Here is a 20204-nt window from a genome sequence, read left to right as displayed (position 1 = left end):
CTTTTGTTTCTGTGTCTTCAAGTTCCCTGACCTTTTTCTCTACAAGTGTCTTCGTCTGCAATTATCCAATCCAGTGGATAAAGAGAAAGAGAAAAGGCAGAGGAACCAGAGATCAAATTAGAAAATTAGTAAAGGCAGAGGAACCAGAGGTCAAATTGCCAACATCCATTGGATCATAGAAAAAGCAAGAGTTCCAAAAACATCTACTTCTGTTTTATTGACTACATCAAAGCCTTTGACTGTGTGGATCGGGACAAACTGTGGAAAATTCTTCAAGAGATGGGAATTCCGGACCACTTGACCTGCCTCTTGAGAAATCTGTATGCAGGTCAAGAAGCAACAGTTAGAACTGGGCATAGAATAACAGACTGTTTGAAATTTAGGAAAGGAGTACATCAACGCTGTATATTGTCGCCCTGCTTATTTAATTTATATGCAGAGTACATCATGTGAAATGCTGGGCTGGATAAAGCATAAGCTGGAATCAAGATTGCCAGAAGAAATCAATAACCTCAGATATGTAGATGACACCACCCTTATGTCAGAAAGTGAAGAAGAACTAAAGAGCCTCTTGATGAAAGTGAAAGAGGAGAGTGAAAAAGTTGGCTTAAAACTCGATATTCAAAAAACTAAGATCCTGGCATCTGGTCCCATCACTTCATGGCAAATAGGTGGGGAAACAATGGAAACTGAGAGATTTTATTTTGGGGGGCTCCAGAATCACTGCAGATGGTGACTGCAGCCATGAAATTAAAAGATGCTTGCTCCTTGGAAGAAAAGCTATGATCAACCTAGACAGTATATTAAAAAGCAGAGACATTATTTTGCCAACAAAAGTCTGTCTAGTCAAAGCTATGGTTTCTTCGGTAGTCACGTATGGATGTGAGACTTGGACTATAAAGAAAGCTGAGGGCCAAAGAATTGATGCTTTTGAACTGTGGTGTTGGAGAAGACTTGAGAGTCCTTTGGACTTCAAGGAGATCCAACCAGTCCATCCTAAAGGAGATCAGTTCTGAATGTTCATTGGAAGGACTGATACTGAAGCTGAAACTCCCAATACTTTGGCCACCTGATGTGAAAAACTGACTCACTGGAAAAGACCCTGATGCTGGAGAAGATTGAAGATGGGAGAAGGGGACGGCGGATGATGAGATGGTTGGATGGCATCACTGACGCCACTGACATGGACATGAGTTTGTGTAAACTCTGGGAGTTGGTGACGGACAGGGAGGCCTGGAGTGCCGCAGTCCGTGGGATCACAGAGAGTTGGACACGACTGAGGGACTACTGAATCCAGTGGGATTTTTCTTTACAGATCTCACTATGCTTTTGTTTTCCTTTATCTCCTTGAGCATATAAGTATGTTTCTAATAGTTGTTTTAATGTCCTTGTGTACTAGTTCAATTACCTCTTTCATTGTGGTCGTGTTTCTATTGACTGATTTTTCTCTTTTATGGACATCCATTATACTTTGTTGTGTGCTTAGTAATTTTTGATTGAATGATAGATATTAAATTTTTTGTTGTTGCATGTTGCACTTTTTTCTGTTAAGCATTTAAATCACTTGAAGATATGTTTGACCCTCTTGAAGTTATTTTTAAGCTCTTTTGGAGAGAGGGTTCAGGGCAAATTTTAGTTCCACTTCTGAGATACTTTTAAGTCCTTTTGGGTTCTCTGCTGAATGCTCAGTGTATTTAGTATAGTTTCTCTATTCTTACTGGTGGGAAAAATGAACAGATTATATCCCTGTCTGACTCTGGAGATTGTTTGACCTGCAGCTCTCCAATAATTGTTTTTTCCCCCAGAAGTTTTTCTTGTTTGTTTTTCTGAGCTTTTACTCTATCTATGCATGCAAATAGGAGAAGGCAATGGCAACCCACTCCAGTACTCTAGCCTGGAAAATCCCATGGACGGAGGAGCCTGGTAGGCTGCAGTCCATGGGGTCGCTAAGAGTCAGACACAACTGAGCGACTTCACTTTCACTTTTCACTTTCACGTATTGGAGAAGGAAACGGCAACCTACTCCAGTGTTCTTGCCTGGAGAATCCCAGAAATGGGGGAGCCTGGTGGGCTGCCGTCTGTGGGGTCGCACAGAGTCGGACACGACTGAAGCGACTTAGCAGCAGCATGCATGTAAATGTTGGCATTCAGCTAAGAATCAAAGGCAACACTTAATGCAGATTTCTGGGGCTCTTTCTCTGCATAGTGTCCTTCTCTGATGAACTTTACCCTGTATATTCTAGTACCCTTAGCTTTCTCTACTCTCACCTCTGTCTCAACTCAGCTAAGATTAATGGGCTCCTTTTGCAACTCTACTGTACCACTATCGTAAAGTTTCTTCTCATTAGAAAGCCTGGCTGATGGTAAGACTCACCTCATTTCCCTTTTCTCGTATTAGAGTTCTTGGCTGCTTGATGTCTGAAAATAGTTGTTTTCTATATTTTGTCCAGTTTTTAGTTGTTTATTTATAGAAGAGTATTTCTGAACTGGAAATACTCCCTCGTGACTGGAATCAGAAGTCCCTCTTTCTTCCATCCATCCAGTTATCTCCAGCTTTTATATATAAATACCTTTATCTCCAAGTTTTAAGGTACTTTTTTCAAGTTTTTAGTGTATCAAATATTTATGTTTTAAATACTTGGTAACATTAAATTTAAAATTGTTATTAGGTATAAAAATACATAGGCTTCAAAGTCAAATTTTGGACTTTGTATATTTTTTTTTCAGTGGTTGTGATATAAAATTGCATATCTAGTAACAATCTATTTAGAATTCCTTCAGGATAACATTCTAGGCGTGAGAATAGGCTTTAAAATGATCTTTTGGGAAGGGGGGACTTTGTTTATTTGGTTTTTGGTGTTTTGTTTGGCCAACTGCCCTGTTTAGCAGATCCTGTTAATACAACTATTTCTGAATTTCTGTATATTAGTATCCATTGATAGACTATATGTATTGTTATGTACCTGACTGACTGTGAGGAAAAAGAGAACAGTTAAAATCAAGGTCTGATGGTAAATGGGAAAGTATTCATAGTAAAAATATTCAGAAGGATTCTTAAGAAAAAGGAAATTGACTTGATCAGAGCTTTCCATAAGAATTTTCACTTAAAAGTATTGTGATAGTCTTGAACCCTGTGGAACCTGGTTTACAGTACTGCTGTTGCTGCTGCTAAGTCGTTTCAGTCCTGTCCGACTCTGTGCGACCCCATAGATGGCAGCCCACCAGGCTCCCCGACCCTGGGATTCTCCAGGCAAGAACACTGGAGTGCATTGCCATTTCCTTCTCCAATGCATGAAAGTAAAAAGTGAAAGTGAAGTCGCTCACTCGTGTCCGACTCTTCACGACCCCATGGACTGCAGCCTACCAGGCTCTTCTGTCCATGGGATTTTCTAGGCTAGAGCACTGGAGTGGGGTGCCATTGCCTTCTCCGAGGTTTACAGTGCTAGTCTTGGACAAAGAGCTCTTAACTGAGAAGTCTAAAGAGACCATCGCATCAAGAAGTCAGAGGGAATTGCAATAAGGAATAAATGACTGACTGATTCAGTCAGGTGCTATAAACTGGGAAATTTTGAATAATAGATGGTTTCTTTGTAGTTTTACCTGTGCTTCAACAATATTACATTTCTAACAGAATAAAATATAAGTTTAGGATTCTAAAGGCTTCCCTCGTGGCTCAGTTGGTAAAGAATCCACCTGCAATGCTGGAGACCCCAGTTTGGTTCCTGGGTCAGAAGATTCCCTGGAGAAGGGATGGGCTACCCACTCCAATATTCTTGGGCTTCCCTTGTGGTTCAGCTGGTAAAGAATCCGCCCGCAATGAGAGCCACCTGGGTTCAATCCCTGGTTGGTAAGATCCCCTGGAAGGGGGAAAGGCTACCCACTCCAGTATTCTGGCCTGAATTCCATGGACTATACAGTCCATGGAGTCACAAAGAGTTGGACGTGACTGAGCAACGTTCACTTTCACTTAGAATTCTAAACATGTGATACTGTATGAGAGTAAGATAAAAGAAATAAAGATAAAGTTGTAGAAAGAAAACACATAAAAAAGGGAATGACAAAGTGAAGATGAAGATTTTCATGAAAAAATTCTTGAATTGTTTTCATTTTACAAAAAAATGAAGTGCATTTTCCAATTTGGTGGTGATTTATATAGTACCTCTTGTTTTTACCTAGCTGACTTATATAATTGGAAAAATTACTGAAGTCCGTATTATTTTTTTGCTCTTGATATTGATGTTGCTTTGCCTATTATAAGGTTCTTGTGATTTTCTTTAGATGTCATTTCTTAGTATATATGTCAGGTAAAATTTAGTAATTTTTCTAGAACATTAGATTCATGATTCTTTTACCTCAGTTTCAAAACTTGTATTACTTTTACATCCTAATCTTGTAACTGTTTTATTGCTGATAATTGCTGAACCTGTGTATTTATTGTTTAAACCTGTATTATAAAATGCTAGAAGATACGACTAGGGTTCTAGGTCAGTCATTTCTGTTCATTTATGTCCCGTGAACAGGGAACCTGCAGAAGATCCTATCTCATGATCATCCTCCAGAGTATTCAGCTGATTTCTATGCTGCCTATATTAACATTCTTCTTGGAGTTTTCTATACTGTCTGTCGAGATTTGAAAGAGCTCCGGCATCTGGTGAGTTCGCATTTTGCTTAAGTAAAATGTACATCTTTTATGTAGAAAAGGTGTGAGATAGGCTAGACGCTAAAAATTTATTCTGGAAATAGAAGTCTGTGGGTTGGTACAAATTTTGACCTGATCTGAAACCTTTCAGTCATCTTTAGTTGTTTACTTTCATATATCCTTAGGAGTGTGTTTTTTATTTCCTCCTTTCTCTTTTCTCTAATCACAAATAATTTTTATTAAAATTAAAATGAAGACTAACAGAGAGAATGTGAAAATTTAAGAAGCAATTGTATATCTAATTTTTTTAACAATTGTTTTTCAGGATTTTGTATTAATATATATTGATGTTACCATGGCTTCTCTGGTAGCTCAGACAGTAGTGCAGGAGACCTGGGTGTGATCCCTGGGTCGGGAAGATCTCCTGGAGGAGGGCATGGCAACCTACTCCAGTATTCTTGCCTGGTGAATCCCCATGGACACAGGAGCCTGGCAGGCTACAGTCCTTGGGGTTGCAAAGAGTAGGACACGACAGCACATGTATTGATAGTGATCTGAAATCTAGATGCTCTTGAATATGGTCAGAAGCTTTACATAGGTCTTTCCTTAGCCACTAACCTTGAGTTAGTAATCTTTGTATAAAGGATTACTTTGAATTTATATAAATGGTTTCTTAAAAAAGTTTTTTTAAAACATTAGAATAGCTGTTTATACTTCATAGGCAGTTTGGAAAACGTAATTAATTTTCATATTTAACTTAATTTTGATCTTTGTTCTTTAGTTGTGTGGATCCATAAGGGAGAAGGCAAGAATATCTGGTTTCTTAAAATCTTTTATTAATACTTAAGATCTTATCTCCATGTAACAAGATGGTAAAATGTCTAAGGTTAGAAAATGGAACTTTCAAAGGAACAGATTCTCTTGATATATTTTCTTTGCTTTGTTCTTTTCTTTGCTCTGAAAAATATTACTTAGAGGGATTCAGTGTGTGTTTGAGATAGAATATAGGAGAAATTATGTTCACTTTAAGTATGTTTTTGGAACTTTTGAATTGTAGGCCTCTTCTGATTTAGATGTAGATTTCAAGTCGATGGGTAATCAGTGGAAACTGTGTCAGACTTTATTTTTGAGGCTCCAAAATCACTGCAGATGGTGACTGCTGCCATGAAATTAAAAGATGCTTACTTCTTGGAAGAAAAGTTATGACCAACCTAGATAGCATGTTGAAAAGCAGAGACATTACTTTGCCAACAAAGGTCCGTCTAGTCAGGGTTATGGTTTTTCCAGTGGTCAGGTATGGATGTGAGAGTTGGACTGTGAAGAAAGCTGAGCGGCGAAGAATTGATGCTTTCAAACTGTGGTGTTGGAGAAGACTCTTGAGAGTCCCTTGGACTGCAAGGAGATCCAACCAGTCCATTCTAAAGGAGATCAGCCCTGGGATTTCTTTGAAAGGAATGATGCTAAAGCTGAAACTCCAGTACTTTGGCCACCTCATGCGAAGAGTTGACTCATTGGAAAAGACTTTGATACTTGGAGGGATTGGGAGCAGGAGGAGAAGGGGACAACAGAGAATGAGATGGCTGGATGGCATCACTGACTCGATGGACGTGAGTCTGAGTGAACTCCAGGAGTTGGTGATGGACAGGGAGGCCTGGCGTGCTGCAATTCAAGGGGTCACAAATAGTCGGACACGACTGAGCGACTGAATGGAACTGAACTGCAAGTGTCTTCTAAGTAGGGAACAAACCAGAGACAAACTGTTCTAGCTCAGGCTCATCACTAACACCTCTCCAGAAGTTGAATGTCTGAGATTCCTTTTGACAGAGGGAAATTACAGCAAGGGGGCTTACAGAGAGGATAGAGGGTCAGTGTGCAGTTCCTGCGTGAAGTGGAGTGGAGAGCGAGTACTTATCCTCTGTTCTTCCTGGGAAATAACTTGTAGTTACCATTCCTTAACTCTGATGTCCTTGAATCCTGTGGGTATCTGTGCTGGCGGTCATTTCAAAGTAGATTATTATAAAGTACAAGAAGGAAGAATTATTTAGAGAAACTATTTGTAGGAAAAGAAAGTGTTAAACCTAAATATGGTTTTTATAAAGTCCTTTGGGTTTCACTGAGGAATGATTTTATTGAGGGATGAGATTACAACTTTTTTTCTTGTTATTATTACATTACATTCAAAAACTTGAAACTTGAAGTGTGGTTTAAGTCTTTATTACTGTTAGTGGTACTAATAAATATAAGATGATATTTAAGTAGTGGAGAAAAAACAGTATAGTGTCCTTATTTTTCTGCATATGTAGAATGTAGGATAATAAACATATTTTCCTTTTTCCTTTGAATGGATACTTTTATTGTTTCAAAGTTTGTAAGTGGCACATTTCTTGAGAATTTAATAAATCATCTGCAAAATATTCTTTTTAGGCATCTTATTTATGTATGTACTTTTAAATCTACTTTGGGGATTGTTATGTTACTTTATATCTAAGGGCAAAATATTAGGTGGGATTTAGCCAGTTAAGGAATATTTTACATGTTGTATTAACTGTTGTTATTGATAATTATTGTTTTTATTGTTTTAGTAATAAACTATGATAACATTTTATTTGGGCAATTATATTGAAATAAATTTTCCTGAATCCTAACAAAAATTTTACTTGAAAAATAATTTCTAATTGTGATAGACAAATTTTTTCTCGTTTTTTCCCCTTTGTTTATAGGCAGTACTTAATTTTCCTAAATATTGCGAACCTGTGGTTAAAGGAGAAGGTAACTATAATTTTACTGTAATAATTTTTCTTTTGAAAAAAATTTCTGTAAGATCTAAATTATTGAAATTTTCTCCTCTTTGGGGTAGCAAATGAACGTGATACTCGCAAGCTCTGGAGAAATATTGAACCTCATTTGAAGAAAGCCATGCAGACTGTTTATCTCAGAGAAATATCAAGGTAATTTTTTATTTATTATATATATTGTTTCTATCTCTTTGTTTAGAATATTCACTAATGTGTCCACATGTTTTCTTACCTTCTTCACATTGAGAAAAAGTTCTTGTGAATTTGAATCATTCCTTACTATTTTGAGGAAGACAATTTTTAGCCAGTATGTTACACAAGGCATATTTCTAATAATTGTTAATTTTTTTAAATCTAGAAAGCTACAGGAAAATCCGTTTCAGCTTTGTGTTTTATAGTTATGTTAGATATTTGAATGGTGTAATGAAAAATTGAACATTGAAGTGTATAAATCAAGTCATAAATCTATGTTTGTCTGTTCATAGTAATAAAACTACTCAGGAGGCATGATTGCACAGACATAGTATAGTGAGAAGAACAATGGTTTTGATTTTCAGCTTAGCTATTTTCTGCCTTTTGAGGTATTAGCAATTCACCTTAAACCTCTAGACCTCAGATCCCTCTTCTAACAATCCTTAGAAGATTTCAGTAATACATGTGAAAGTGATTTGTGATACAAATAAGAAAGTGCCTTATGGATGTTAGGTCTATAAGTCTACATTGCAAAGCAACATAGATTTAAAAACATCAGCGCTTCTGTCTTTTTTCACTTGCTAATCAATTTTATCACTTTTCTTTTATGAATACCTTAATCTATAACTACTTCATGTTTTATTTAATTAGCTGATTAGAAGATTTTAATATTAATAGTTTCTGAATAAGTAGAAACATTGCAAAGATATTCAATACTTTTTTAATAATAAAAAGTCATTTAATGAAAGTTTTTGGAAGTCACAGAATAGAAAAGCTTGTGATCTGATTTTTTAAAGATAGAAAAATTTGGGTGGTTGTTACAGTGACTCTCATACAAGGACTTCTAGTTTTCCATAGGATAATGTTGGCTACCTGAATCCAGTTCTCTCCACAAAGATCACTAAGGAGAGCAAATAAAATCACTCTAACCCTAGCCTGCCAGAGAAGGCAGTGGCACCCCACTCCAGTACTCTTGCCTGGAAAATCCCATAGACGGAAGAGCCTAGTAGGCCGCAGTCCATGGGATCGTGAAGAGTCGGACATGACTGAGTGACTTCACTTTCACTTTTCACTTTCATGCATTGGAGAAGGAAATGGCAACCCACTCCAGTGTTCTCGCCTGGAGAATCCCAGGGACGGGGGAGTCTGGTGGGCTGCCGTCTATGGGGTCACACAGAGTCAGACACGACTGAAGCAACTTAGCAGCAGCAGCAGCAGCAGCAACCCTAGCCTGCAGTATGACTAGAAGTCTTCTCTGCTGGCTCTGTGATAAAGAATCCGTCTGCCAATGCAGGAGCCCCAGAGATGCAGGTTCGATCCCTGGATCGGGAAGATCCCCTGGGGGAGGAAATGTCAATCCACTTCAGAATTCTTGCCTGGATAATCCCACGGATGGTGGAGCCTGGTGGGCTATAATCCATCGGGTTGCAAAGAGTCAGACCTGACTGACTAAGCATGGATGCCCACGCTACAGAGTTAACTATAAGTTTTAAGTTATATGTAAATAGTGAAATAAACAATCGAAGCCAGCAGAGCCAACTCTGGGGCTGAAGTTAAAAGTTAAGCAGTGACTATAGGGAAAGAGGAGAGGATGATGGGGACAGGGCATGGGGTTGACATGTAGTCCTGAAATACAAATGAATCACCTCTGGAGAGAGAGTCCAACTCTAAGAAAATTCTGAGAACACATGAGGCCTGAGCACTGGCTACTGGAGAATCAAAAGGAAGTGTTTGAAGAGTATGTAGACAAGAATTAACAAAGCAGGTTTGGGAAAGCACTGTTTTTGAGGATGATTTGGAAGGACATGGTATCTCCTGTCTGCTTGGTCATGAAGAATGAAGTGGAGTTGGGGGGATTAAGGCAAAAAAGGTAAGCTACTTACCAAGGAAGTTGAATTTGTAATAAAGCAAAATGATAGGTGAGCAATATTTTCAAGAAACTTGAGAGAGGAAATGTAAGCCAAGGAAGTTTATATCCAGCCAACCTGTCATTCAGGTATCATGGCTGTAGAAAAACAGTGTTAAGCTTGTAAGAACTCAGGGAACGCTATATTCATAAGCACTTTCTGAAAAATCAGTACAGTGGAGATGCCTAGGGAAGCTTTAGCAAAAGGATTGATGGGCACTACATTTGATCATAGGTCAAAACTAAAAGATGGGAACAAGGGTAGAAGAATACTGTTTGTATAATTACATTCTCTGACAGGATGGAAATAACACAATTACAAAGTTAAAATATGGAAAAAGAGAAAGAGAAAAGGCAAAGTAGAATAAACTCATGGTTTGCTGTACAGGTAAAAGGTGACATCAGAATAGTTCAGAACTTATTTTTAAAAATTACGGAAGTCTCACACCCCATTATCCCTTTCACTTCTTTCCTTAACCACATAGATAATTTCTAATTTGTTATCATCATCTTTCACAAGTATGTCTGTATACACATATATCGCTATGTATGCATTAATACATAATCTATAGCATGTTTAGATATAGATCACAGAAATCAGTGTTGCTAATTTGATCTCCTACTTTACTATGGCACTCTGAAAATATTGTTCTTTTTGGGGTGTACCCATTTATTGATAGGAAACATGTTTTATTATCCTTGATTAGTTTGTAGAATCTCTTATGTGATTATTTTGTCTCTTTTTGAAAACAAAATTGGTATTTAGCACAGTTTGCATTTTTGTTCCAGCTGTTTACCTTTATAATAATAACACATATAATGCTTGTAGTTCCTTTTTATCATATTGTGGCATAAAGAGCCAGTGAGACTCTCCAGCAGTGTAACAGAGAAATGACATTCTAAACCAGGTGATATCTCCTGGTCCATTTGAAACTGTCCCTGTAAATGGCTCAACTATTTTCCTTGCTACCTGTGACTGTCATTCACACATGTATAATAACAATTTTTGCTAAATCAACAGTATCAGTTGGTGCTTTTTGTTAACTTTATAATTGTGATCAGAAGAAAAGAGATTTTTGAAAAAAATTAACATCTGGGCATTGATATATAATTTTATATTGTTCTAATATACACTGGGTGATTTTGTAGCACTACCAACATGTGTGCATTATTTGTCTTGTTTATAAGGTAATTAATGTATTTTGTCAAATCAAAACAAAATTTTGTTTTTCTAGGGCTTTAGTATATTGATTTTATGTTTTTTCAATCCATTATTACCCTTCGATTTTTTTTTTTCCAGTTCGCAATGGGAAAAGCTACAGAAAGATGACACAGATCCAGGACAACTGAAAGGTATCAAAGGAAGTGTTGAGACAGTTACCAGAGACACTTCTTCAGTGATTACTCATAATCAAGATACCAAAGTTCACACTAAAGAGCATTAGTCAGTAATGTTATAAAAGATAATTTACAAGCTACCGTTACTTATTTTTTGCTGTATCACAGTATCTTAGTTCCCCAACCAGGGACCAAACATGGTCCCTGGCATGAAAGCACTTAGTCCTAACTACTGGACCACCAGGGAATTCCCACAGGCTACCGTGATATTTTAAATAATGATTTAAGCTACCATGATATTCTGATTATTGATTTTCTTTTAAGCAGTACTGCAGCGTAATGAGAGGAAATGAAGTTTGAATACCAGTTTTCTATTTTTTACATGTTGGATTATATCATGTGAAAACCAAGCAGTTTATATTTCTTTAAATGCTTGTATTAAACCAATCAATTGTATACCTAATTTTATCCTAATGTATATGTATTCCATGAGTTTTATGGAATAAAATTCAATTTTATGTTAATTTAGTTTGAAGATTACATTTCATTTGGTTATATTTTGAAAGCTTTATGCTTTTGTTTCCTTTAAAGAAACTATTACCTTGGGTTTATCCCAGCAGAATTACAGCTGACCCTTGAACAACATATATTTGAACTGCAGAGGTCTACTTACAACACAAATTTTTTTCAGTAAATATATTGTAAACTTTTTTGGAGATATTCAACAATTCGGAAAAACTCATGAATGAACTGCATAGCCTACAGATATCAAAAAGAAATTAAGGAAAATTTAAGCATGTCATGAATGCATAAAAAATACATATAGGTATACGTATACAAAATATATGTTAACTGACTGTTGATGTTATCATTAAGGCTTCCAGTCAGCAATAGGCTATTCAGTTCAGTTCAGTTCAGTTCAGTTCAGTCTCTCAGTCGTGTCCAACTCTTTGCGACCCCATGAATCACAGCACGCCAGGCCTCCCTGTCCATCACCAACTCCCTGAGTTCACTCAGACTCCCATCCATCGAGTCAGTGATGCCATCCAGCCATCTCATCCTCGGTCATCCGCTTCTCCTCCTGCCCCCAATCCCTCCCAGCATCAGAGTCTTTTCCAGTTAGTAGTTAAGTTTTGGGGGAGTCAAAGTTATATGCAGATTTTCTTCTGTGTAAGAGTGGGGTGTCACAGATAGCTTCCATTATTTAAGGGTCAACTTTACTTTCATTTAAAAACAACAACAAACTATCTAAAATGTTTTGAGTCAGTAGCCAGTGGTGGGGAAAGTGGTATGGAATGAAGTGATATTGAGATTCTGTTTTGGCTTTTAAATGCTTGAGATACTCTACAAAGGATTTGCGGTTGTGTGCTCTAATGAAAGAAATAGATACAGGAGTTAAAAATCTGCAATAATTTACCTGCTCTACTGCCTGTGTGACCTTGAGACCAACTCAGTCTCTTCATCTAAAATGGAAAAAATACCTACCATTAAATTACTGCAGATTCAAAGATGCTTAAGTAAAGCACCTAGCACAGTGTCTCCCACAAGCTAGATATTCAGTAAATATCAGATTCCATTTTCCCTTCCCCTGAAAATAATTGCTGCTGATTGACTACTGTTTTATTTATCCATTCAGTCTTTTGTATAAGGTACTGTAAGGATACAAAAAAACATTAAACTTATCTCCCTCAGTAAACACTGAAGCTTAGTAGAAAATATAACTTATGTTTAATTAATTCTTTATATAAAGTTACATGGACCATAAATATATACAAAGTGAGAATTCACAGTAGAGATAAATTTTCTGTTTTGGTGTGGTAGGGGAGCATCATGGAACGTTTAGTTGAGTGTAGCTTTGAAGGGCAGGATGGGTAGGATTTAGACTTCATGTAACAGACTAAGCAGAGCATATCATTATAACAAATAACAGAATGAATAAAACGTATCATTTATAATAATATTTGCCCCTACCACCATCATTATTATGGCGTTTTAAGGTCAGGGCACTTAAAAATCTTTCGACTACAGGACACCATATAGAAGTCAATACATAAGTGAGAAAAGATATGATACTTAAAATCTGATGGTAGCCTGTGAAATACTTCATGAAAGTATTTTGTTGTATAGGTCTCTCGGCATATACTCATGTGGAACTTCCGTACTACTCGAAATTTATCCTAATTGCTGCATACCTTGCTTCTTATAATCCAGCAAGAACTGACAAGAGGTTTTTCCTTAAGGTAATCATTTCTTTTCACTTTATGTTTGAAGAAATAGGGAATACTTTGAAATTCCTCAACTCCTATAAATTTATAAGGGATAGAGATTAGAATAAGAGATTGGTATACTTATGGTTCATTCTTTAAAGATTTTGTTTTCTTTAAATCATTTATCCTTTGTTTCTCACTTCACCTTTGCCAATCAACAATGTTAATTGAGAACTTTCTTTAGGATATTAAGAATGAATGAGTGCCACTTTTGGGGTGGAGACGTGATGGAGCAAACAAGCTAGAAAAGATGTATTAGTGTCTAGTAAAATTGATACGATAAACAACTTGCAGGAAGTGTTGAGGAAAGAAGGCTTCATGGAGGAGGTGGCGTTGGTTGCTGAATTTTGAAAGACAAATTAGTCTGAAGATGATAGCAAAAAAAAAACGTGTTTCCTGAAATGAATATTGATAATGAAATCTACAGGCCTTCAGAACTTTATCCATCAACAGAGCATTCCTCACACTTAACAAACTTCTAAACAGAGTTTCTTTGGAATGCATGAGCCATTTCCTCAATCACCTTCCACCTAAGGAAACACCAACTCTATTTCCATAATGAACTCAGCTGCTCTTCCCCTATAATCATTTGCTCTCTTTTACCAATTCATTATATCAAATGGGTGAAAAATATCCTTGCAACCAGATACATTTTGCTACGCATCCTAGGCATGTACAGTTACAAGCTAATTAATAAAAAATTCAGTCAAACTGAACTTTTCTCTTTTCCAAATCTTGGCTACTTTTCCGTCTAACTCTCCAACCTTTTTTACATTGGTTTCTCCATCTAGAATTCTTTCCTCTCCAATCTCTGAATGCTTGAATTTCACCTATTCATTTTTCCCCCCCTTGAATCATTTATTCCTTCTCACTTTAAGATAACAACCTAAGTGGGTGAGCTAGGTAATTTCACAGAGGAGTTCAGTAGTAATTGTACATTTAAAAAGAATAAATAGGTTTTGTTAAAAATCAGAGGGATGGGAATAATTTAAAGGGTGGTAACTCCTTTATTATTCTAAAGCTCCTATTATAGTATCATATGCTCCATACACTGTTATCTGGAACACTCAGGAGCCTTTGCATGTATATTAATTGGAAAGAAATCTCACTTTAGAATTGTTTTCTTTTTGAAAACTATGCAATTTGTCTTACTACATGTATTGTAATACATTTTTATCTATTTCCTTTTTGCCTATCTCTAACACTAGTCTTTCATTTAAAGAGGGCAAGGACTGCCATCTATTTTTTTCCTCCACTCTTAAATCCAAGTACTTAACTAAATGCTCTCAATTTTATGAGAACTGACAACATGCCTTACAGAATGAATGAAAACTCATTAATCTTTGTAAGTCTTATTTTTATAGAAATAAATGTTCTGTAATAACACAATGTAAGTTCTTTAGGAAGTATCACTTATATTTTAAAACCTCTTTACATGCAAAGGTAATCTTGCAAATGATCAAACTCTGATTTTAAAAGTCTAAAATACGTTGATATTTTACGGTGATATTTTAGGCAGTAAATAGAATAAAATAATAAAACCCAAAATACATAAATTAGTATTGTGTGTACCATGTTTTAAACAAATTGTGCTTTCTGTTTTATGGAGTCCTATCTTTTATCTTAAAAATTATTTATCTTAATTGCAGCATCATGGGAAAATCAAGAAAACCAATTTTTTAAAGAAACATGAAAAGGTATTTATGTTGTAATTTCTCTAATGAAAAACTTATGAATTTAGAATATTATTAAAAGTAGGTAAATGCATAATTGTATTAGCCATAATTGTATAGCCATTTGGCTATAAGAAGTTACTTGTATTGATATGGCACCGTCATAATGTAATAGTATTTTATTATGTAGAATATAGTGATTGGGGAGACACAATTCACGTGAGCTGGTTCTAGAGGTAAAAGTGAGTTGACAAAATTTTTTCTAAGTGAATTAATAGATAAAAAAGATCACACTAAATATAGTATGTATTCCTCTTGTCCCCTTTGAAATACCCACAGATTCGGTGTTGAAGAAGTTAAAAAGATAATAAGAAGATCTAAGCAGATCAGAGATCTGTAAAATTTGAAATTGACTGGTAGATAGATTTACAGGTGACTAAGTAGATCAAGGGCCTCCCTGGTTGCTCAGATGGTAAAGAATCTGCCTGCAGTGCAGGAGACCAGGTTTCGACCTGTGGGTCGGGAAAATCCTCTCTAGGGGAAAATGGCAATCCACTGCAATATTCTTGCCTGGGAAATTCCATGGACAGAGGAGCTTAGCTAGCGTAGTCCATGGGGTCACAAAGAGTTGGACACTACTGAGCAACTAACAGGCACACTTAAGCAGATCAGGAAAGACTGAAACATAATGCCCCAAACAAGCTGTTTTGACCTGAGGAATCTGGAAATGCTTAGGAATTAAAGCAATGTGCACCTTCGGAGGTACGGTTGTGGGGCAAGATTGAAATTGGTGAAAGAGCGTTTAGTCTGTTCGGTTATCTCTGTGACTTTTCTTGACAGAAACTAGAGGAGTTTGAACTATAGATTTAGCACTATGGATGCTGAGAGTTTTGTTTCTCTTTTATTGTTAAAAACCATTTTACTTAGCTTACACTTCTGAATTGAGGACATTGTTTTACTGTCTTTGCTGCTGCTGCTGGAAAAAAAAAAAAAGCACTTGCTGTGAGTCTGTTATTCCTGTGTTATTCTTGTTTTCTCTGGGTGCTTTCAAGTTCTCTTTTCCTTTTACTTGAGTGTTCTTTGAGTTTCACTGTGATATATCTGGGATTGAATTTCTTTTTACATGGCATTAATTTGCTTCCTATTTGGAATAATGATGCCTTTTTAATTCTGGTAAAGTCATTAATTTTTCAAATATTGCCCCTCCCCCTTTCTCTCCTGGAATAGGAAATGGCAACCCACTCCAGTATTCTTGCCTGGAAAATCCCATGGACAAAGGAGTCTGGTGTGCTACAGTCATGAGGTCGCAGAGTCAGACATGACAGAGCATGCACAAACACACATGTTTCCGTTCTCTCTAGCATGTCTTCCTGAGACACTAAACTATCAGAGTCAGTCTAATTCTCCGTTTTCTATTTTTGCTGACCTGTGCACATAATGTCCTGCTTCCTGAATATTTTATTATTTTTAATTGTTGGCTTAACTTAAATGTTGGCATTTTTGAGGCCTGAGGTGTGTTACTTTAGAGAATTTTTATGTCTGCTTCTATGCAAGCACTTAGAAACACCAGTAACTTGGGATCATTTGAAATTCAGTTCTCTGCCTGGGTGCTTTCTGTCTCCACATTAGAATTAGCTCTGGCTTCTAGTTAAAAGTCTCAAGGAAGACTTTTCTCCTCCATTCACACAAAGCTAGAGTTTGGCAGGCAGATTTCCTTATCAAATCCATTTGCTTGGCATGGAAAGACTTTTCTAATTCGCCCTTTCACTGAGACATCTCTGATTATGCTCTCTGCTATAGGGAGGTCATTGATTTTGTACCCTCTTTCTTATGCGTGTAGCTGCTTTGGGTCATAAAGGATTGGTAGGAGAAGGGAATACTTCTGGCTGAGGTGGTGAGAGAAGGATTTGTAGTGGGGCTTGCATTTTGAGTGGGCACTCAAGAATGGTGAGGGTTAGATATTCAGAGATGGACAGAGAAGATATTCCGATTGAAGAAATACCAAGAAGTACAGGTGAGAAAGTATAGGATTTATAAATGACATAATGAAATACAATTGGCTGTAGTATATGGTGAGTTTGAGAGAAAAGGCAATTGAGGCCAGATTGTGGAAGAATTTCCTCACTCGGCAGTTAGGGGAAGAAAGCCCATCTATTCTTCTCTGTATCTCAGTTCAGTTCAGTTGCTCAGTCATGTCCGACTCTGTGACCCCATGAATCGCAGCACGCCAGGCCTCCCTGTCCATCACCAACTCCCAGAGTTCACTCAGACTCACGTCCATTGAGTCAGTGATGCCATCCAGCCATCTCACCCTCTGTCGTCCCCTTCACCTGCCCCCAATCCCTCCCAGCATCACAGTCTTTTCCAATGAGTCAACTCTTCACATCAGATGGCCAAAATACTGGAGTTTCAGCTTTAGCATCATTTCTTCCAAAGAAATCCCAGGGCTGATCTCCTTCAGAATGGACTGGTTGGATCTCCTTGAAGTCCAAGGGACTCTCAAGAGTCTTCTCCAACACCACAGTTCAAAAGCATCAATTCTTCGGCCCTCAGCCTTCTTCACAGTCCAACTCTCACATCCATACATGACCACTGGAAAAACCATAGCCTTGACTAGATGGACCTTTGTTGGCAAAGTAATGTCTCTGCTTTTGAATATGCTATCTAGGTTGGTCATAACTTTTCTTCCAAGGAGTAAGCGTCTTTTACCAAGGAGTAAGCGTCTTTTAATTTCATGGCTGCAGTCACCATCTGCAGTGATTTTGGAGCCCAAAAAAATAAAGTCTGACACTGTTTCCCCATCTATTTCCCATGAAGTGATGGGACCAGATGCCATGATCTTCATTTTCTGAATGTTGAGCTTTAAGCCAACTTTTTCACTCTCCTCTTTCACTTTCATCAAGAGGCTTTTGAGTTCCTCTTCACTTTCTGCCATAAGGGTGGTGTCATCTGCATATCTGAGGTGATTGATATTTCTCCCAGCAATCTTGATTCCAGCTTGTGTTTCTTCCAGTCCAGTGTTTCTCATGATGGACTCTGCATATAAGTTAAATAAGCAGGGTGACAATATACAGCCTTGACGGACTCCTTTTCCTATTTGGAACCAGTCTGTTGTTTCATGTCCAATTCTAACTGTTGCTTTCTGACCTGCATATCTCAGTACTTGGTGGTAGTTGGTGCATGTTTATTGAACAAATGAATAAATTGGATGAATGAATGAAGAAAATCAAAGAATGAACATAGAGCGAAGAGATTTTAGGCCTTACTCTTTAGACAAAATTATTTAAGAATGTTGAGGAGGGATATATACGAATGCTGATCAGAGAGAACTGTAAAAGAGCTTGCACTTTAGACCATCCTTGTGAAATGAATGGATTTGTACAAGTCTAGGAAGATAGTCCTGATGGAGGGAACTGTGTGAGTGAAGACATTGTGAGGGTGTTTTTAGTTCTAGGTGAATGATGGTTCTTCTGATATCCTTATAGATTTTTTTTTTTTGCAGTAGCCTGTTGTCTTTGGTTCATGTCATTTTAAAATCTGAAGTAACTTACTGAAATCTGTATACACTTAGTAGTTCCTTTGTATTTTTATTGCCTCTCCTCTTGAAATCTTATTGAGTGCTTACTTTATGCCAAGCATTCTGCTAGAGGCTCCAGACGAAGTGGAGAACAAAAGAACCATTGTCTCTGCTCTCAGGAAGCTTTCAATTCAGTCAAGGAATCAAACATTAAATGCAAACCATATGAGCTCAATTCTGTTTCCTTATTTAAATTAAAGGAGATTTGATTTAATCTTACAAAAAAAGCAAACCATACAAATAATTATCATTAACAATGTTATGCCCAGAGTCCGAGTCCCCAAAACTGAGAGAATAAGACATCCACAGCAATGCAAAAGCATAAAGGGGTTTATTACTAGCTCGAGCCAGGACCCATGTTTCATCCAGCACAATGGAATCTGACAAAGGCCCCGAGCTCTGAATCACATAAACTTTTTTTTTTTTTTTACTTTATTTTACTTTACAATACTGTATTGGTTTTGCCATACATTGACGTGAATCAATGTCATATACTTTTATACAGACGGTTCTTTGTTTCTGTAACAGCATAGCTGATTGGTTAAACCGTAGGCGCGCAGGACTTTTAAACCTCGCATCCCTATCTGGATTGGCTCAGGTCTGGCGCGGGCGGGGGGGCTACCGGGATTTTTTTCTGATTGGTCGAGGTACACTGCCTGCGGGCGTTCCCAGAGCCTCAGCTTTTCTCCGGCCTAGCCCGCCCCTTAGAGCCTGTTCTGGCTTCAGTTTGGTCCTAACAAACAATTGTTTTAAATCTGTTGTGTTTTTCTTCACTTGTATTTTTCTCTATGTACCTTCATTTTTTTTAAGATGTACTCACTTTTTTAAGATTTTACTTTTCAATTCAACTAATCCATGTATGTGATACCAGGTTATTTGCCAGTTAGTTTATATGGAAAAGGTTTCCCTGATAGCTCAGACGGTAAAGCGTCTGCCTACAATGTGGGAGACCCGGGTTCGATCCCTGCATCAGGAAGATCCCCTGGAGAAGGAAATGGCAACCCACTCCAGTATGCTTGCCTGAAAATCCCATGGACTGAGGACCCTGGTAGGCTGCAGTCCATGGGGTCGCAAAGAGTTGAACACGACTGAGCGACTTGACTTTATATGGAAAAGCAACATTTTTCCTTTCCTCACTCATAGTTCTGTTCCCCTCAATTAAACTTCTTTTAATTGCTCCTAGTTTTAGTTTTTTCTGGTATAAATATCTGTAACTCCAAGTTTATGTTCCAGGCCCTATTTTTCTTAATTTGACTTGATACCAGTTTTGATTCCTTTTTGTCTCCTCAAACATTAATTCTACTTGGTTTCCTTTTTCACCTGTTCCTTCTATTCGTACAGACCTTCATTCTCTAATGAGCTGTGGTGAATCTAGTGAGGTATTTCTCACACTTTGACTTTCTCTCTAGGTGGGAAGCCAATTTGTGTTTATAGAACACAAAATCAGTTCTATGAAGAAGATAAATGTCATATGCCCTACAGGGCACTGGAACACTTTAATTTTAAATTGGAAATGTGTTTTCTAATCATAAAATAAGTGAAAATTAGAAAAGTATTGGTGGCATTTTGCAGTGTGATTCTCAGCTTGAATTGCCTCCTACTTTACTCCCAACACTTAAGGAATTTGGTTTGTTTTTACTATTCTCAAGTCACGTCTAAGTGTTAATGAGGACAGGGACACCAGTTACGTTTAGATAGCTCAACTTTTACCTTTATTTTTTTCTTTCTTCCCTCTAATATAATTTCATTCATTATCCTTTCATCCATTCATTTTTTAAACTAACAATCCCAAGTTCTAGGGATGAAAAGGTAAATAA

The 20204-nt window shown here is 37.2% G+C and overlaps 1 protein-coding gene across 4 annotated transcripts in view; it reads left to right on the top strand.

The window, feature by feature from the left end:
* Nucleotides 1-20204, top strand: part of ORC5 (origin recognition complex subunit 5) — a 75548-nt gene that overhangs the window by 19071 nt on the left and 36273 nt on the right. For all 4 annotated transcript variants that reach the window (XM_060414659.1, XM_012176664.3, XM_042249184.1 and 1 more), the window contains exons 6-11: nucleotides 4521-4651; nucleotides 7360-7408; nucleotides 7497-7587; nucleotides 10833-10885; nucleotides 12998-13110; nucleotides 14787-14834. In XM_060414659.1, the coding sequence (XP_060270642.1) occupies nucleotides 4521-4651; nucleotides 7360-7408; nucleotides 7497-7587; nucleotides 10833-10885; nucleotides 12998-13110; nucleotides 14787-14834 (485 nt within the window). The remainder of the gene's footprint in view (nucleotides 1-4520; nucleotides 4652-7359; nucleotides 7409-7496; nucleotides 7588-10832; nucleotides 10886-12997; nucleotides 13111-14786; nucleotides 14835-20204) is intronic.

The sequence above is a fragment of the Ovis aries genome, chromosome 4, assembly GCF_016772045.2.
Source record: "Ovis aries strain OAR_USU_Benz2616 breed Rambouillet chromosome 4, ARS-UI_Ramb_v3.0, whole genome shotgun sequence".
NCBI lineage: Eukaryota > Metazoa > Chordata > Mammalia > Artiodactyla > Bovidae > Ovis > Ovis aries.
This window is presented reverse-complemented; position numbering and strand designations above follow the sequence as displayed.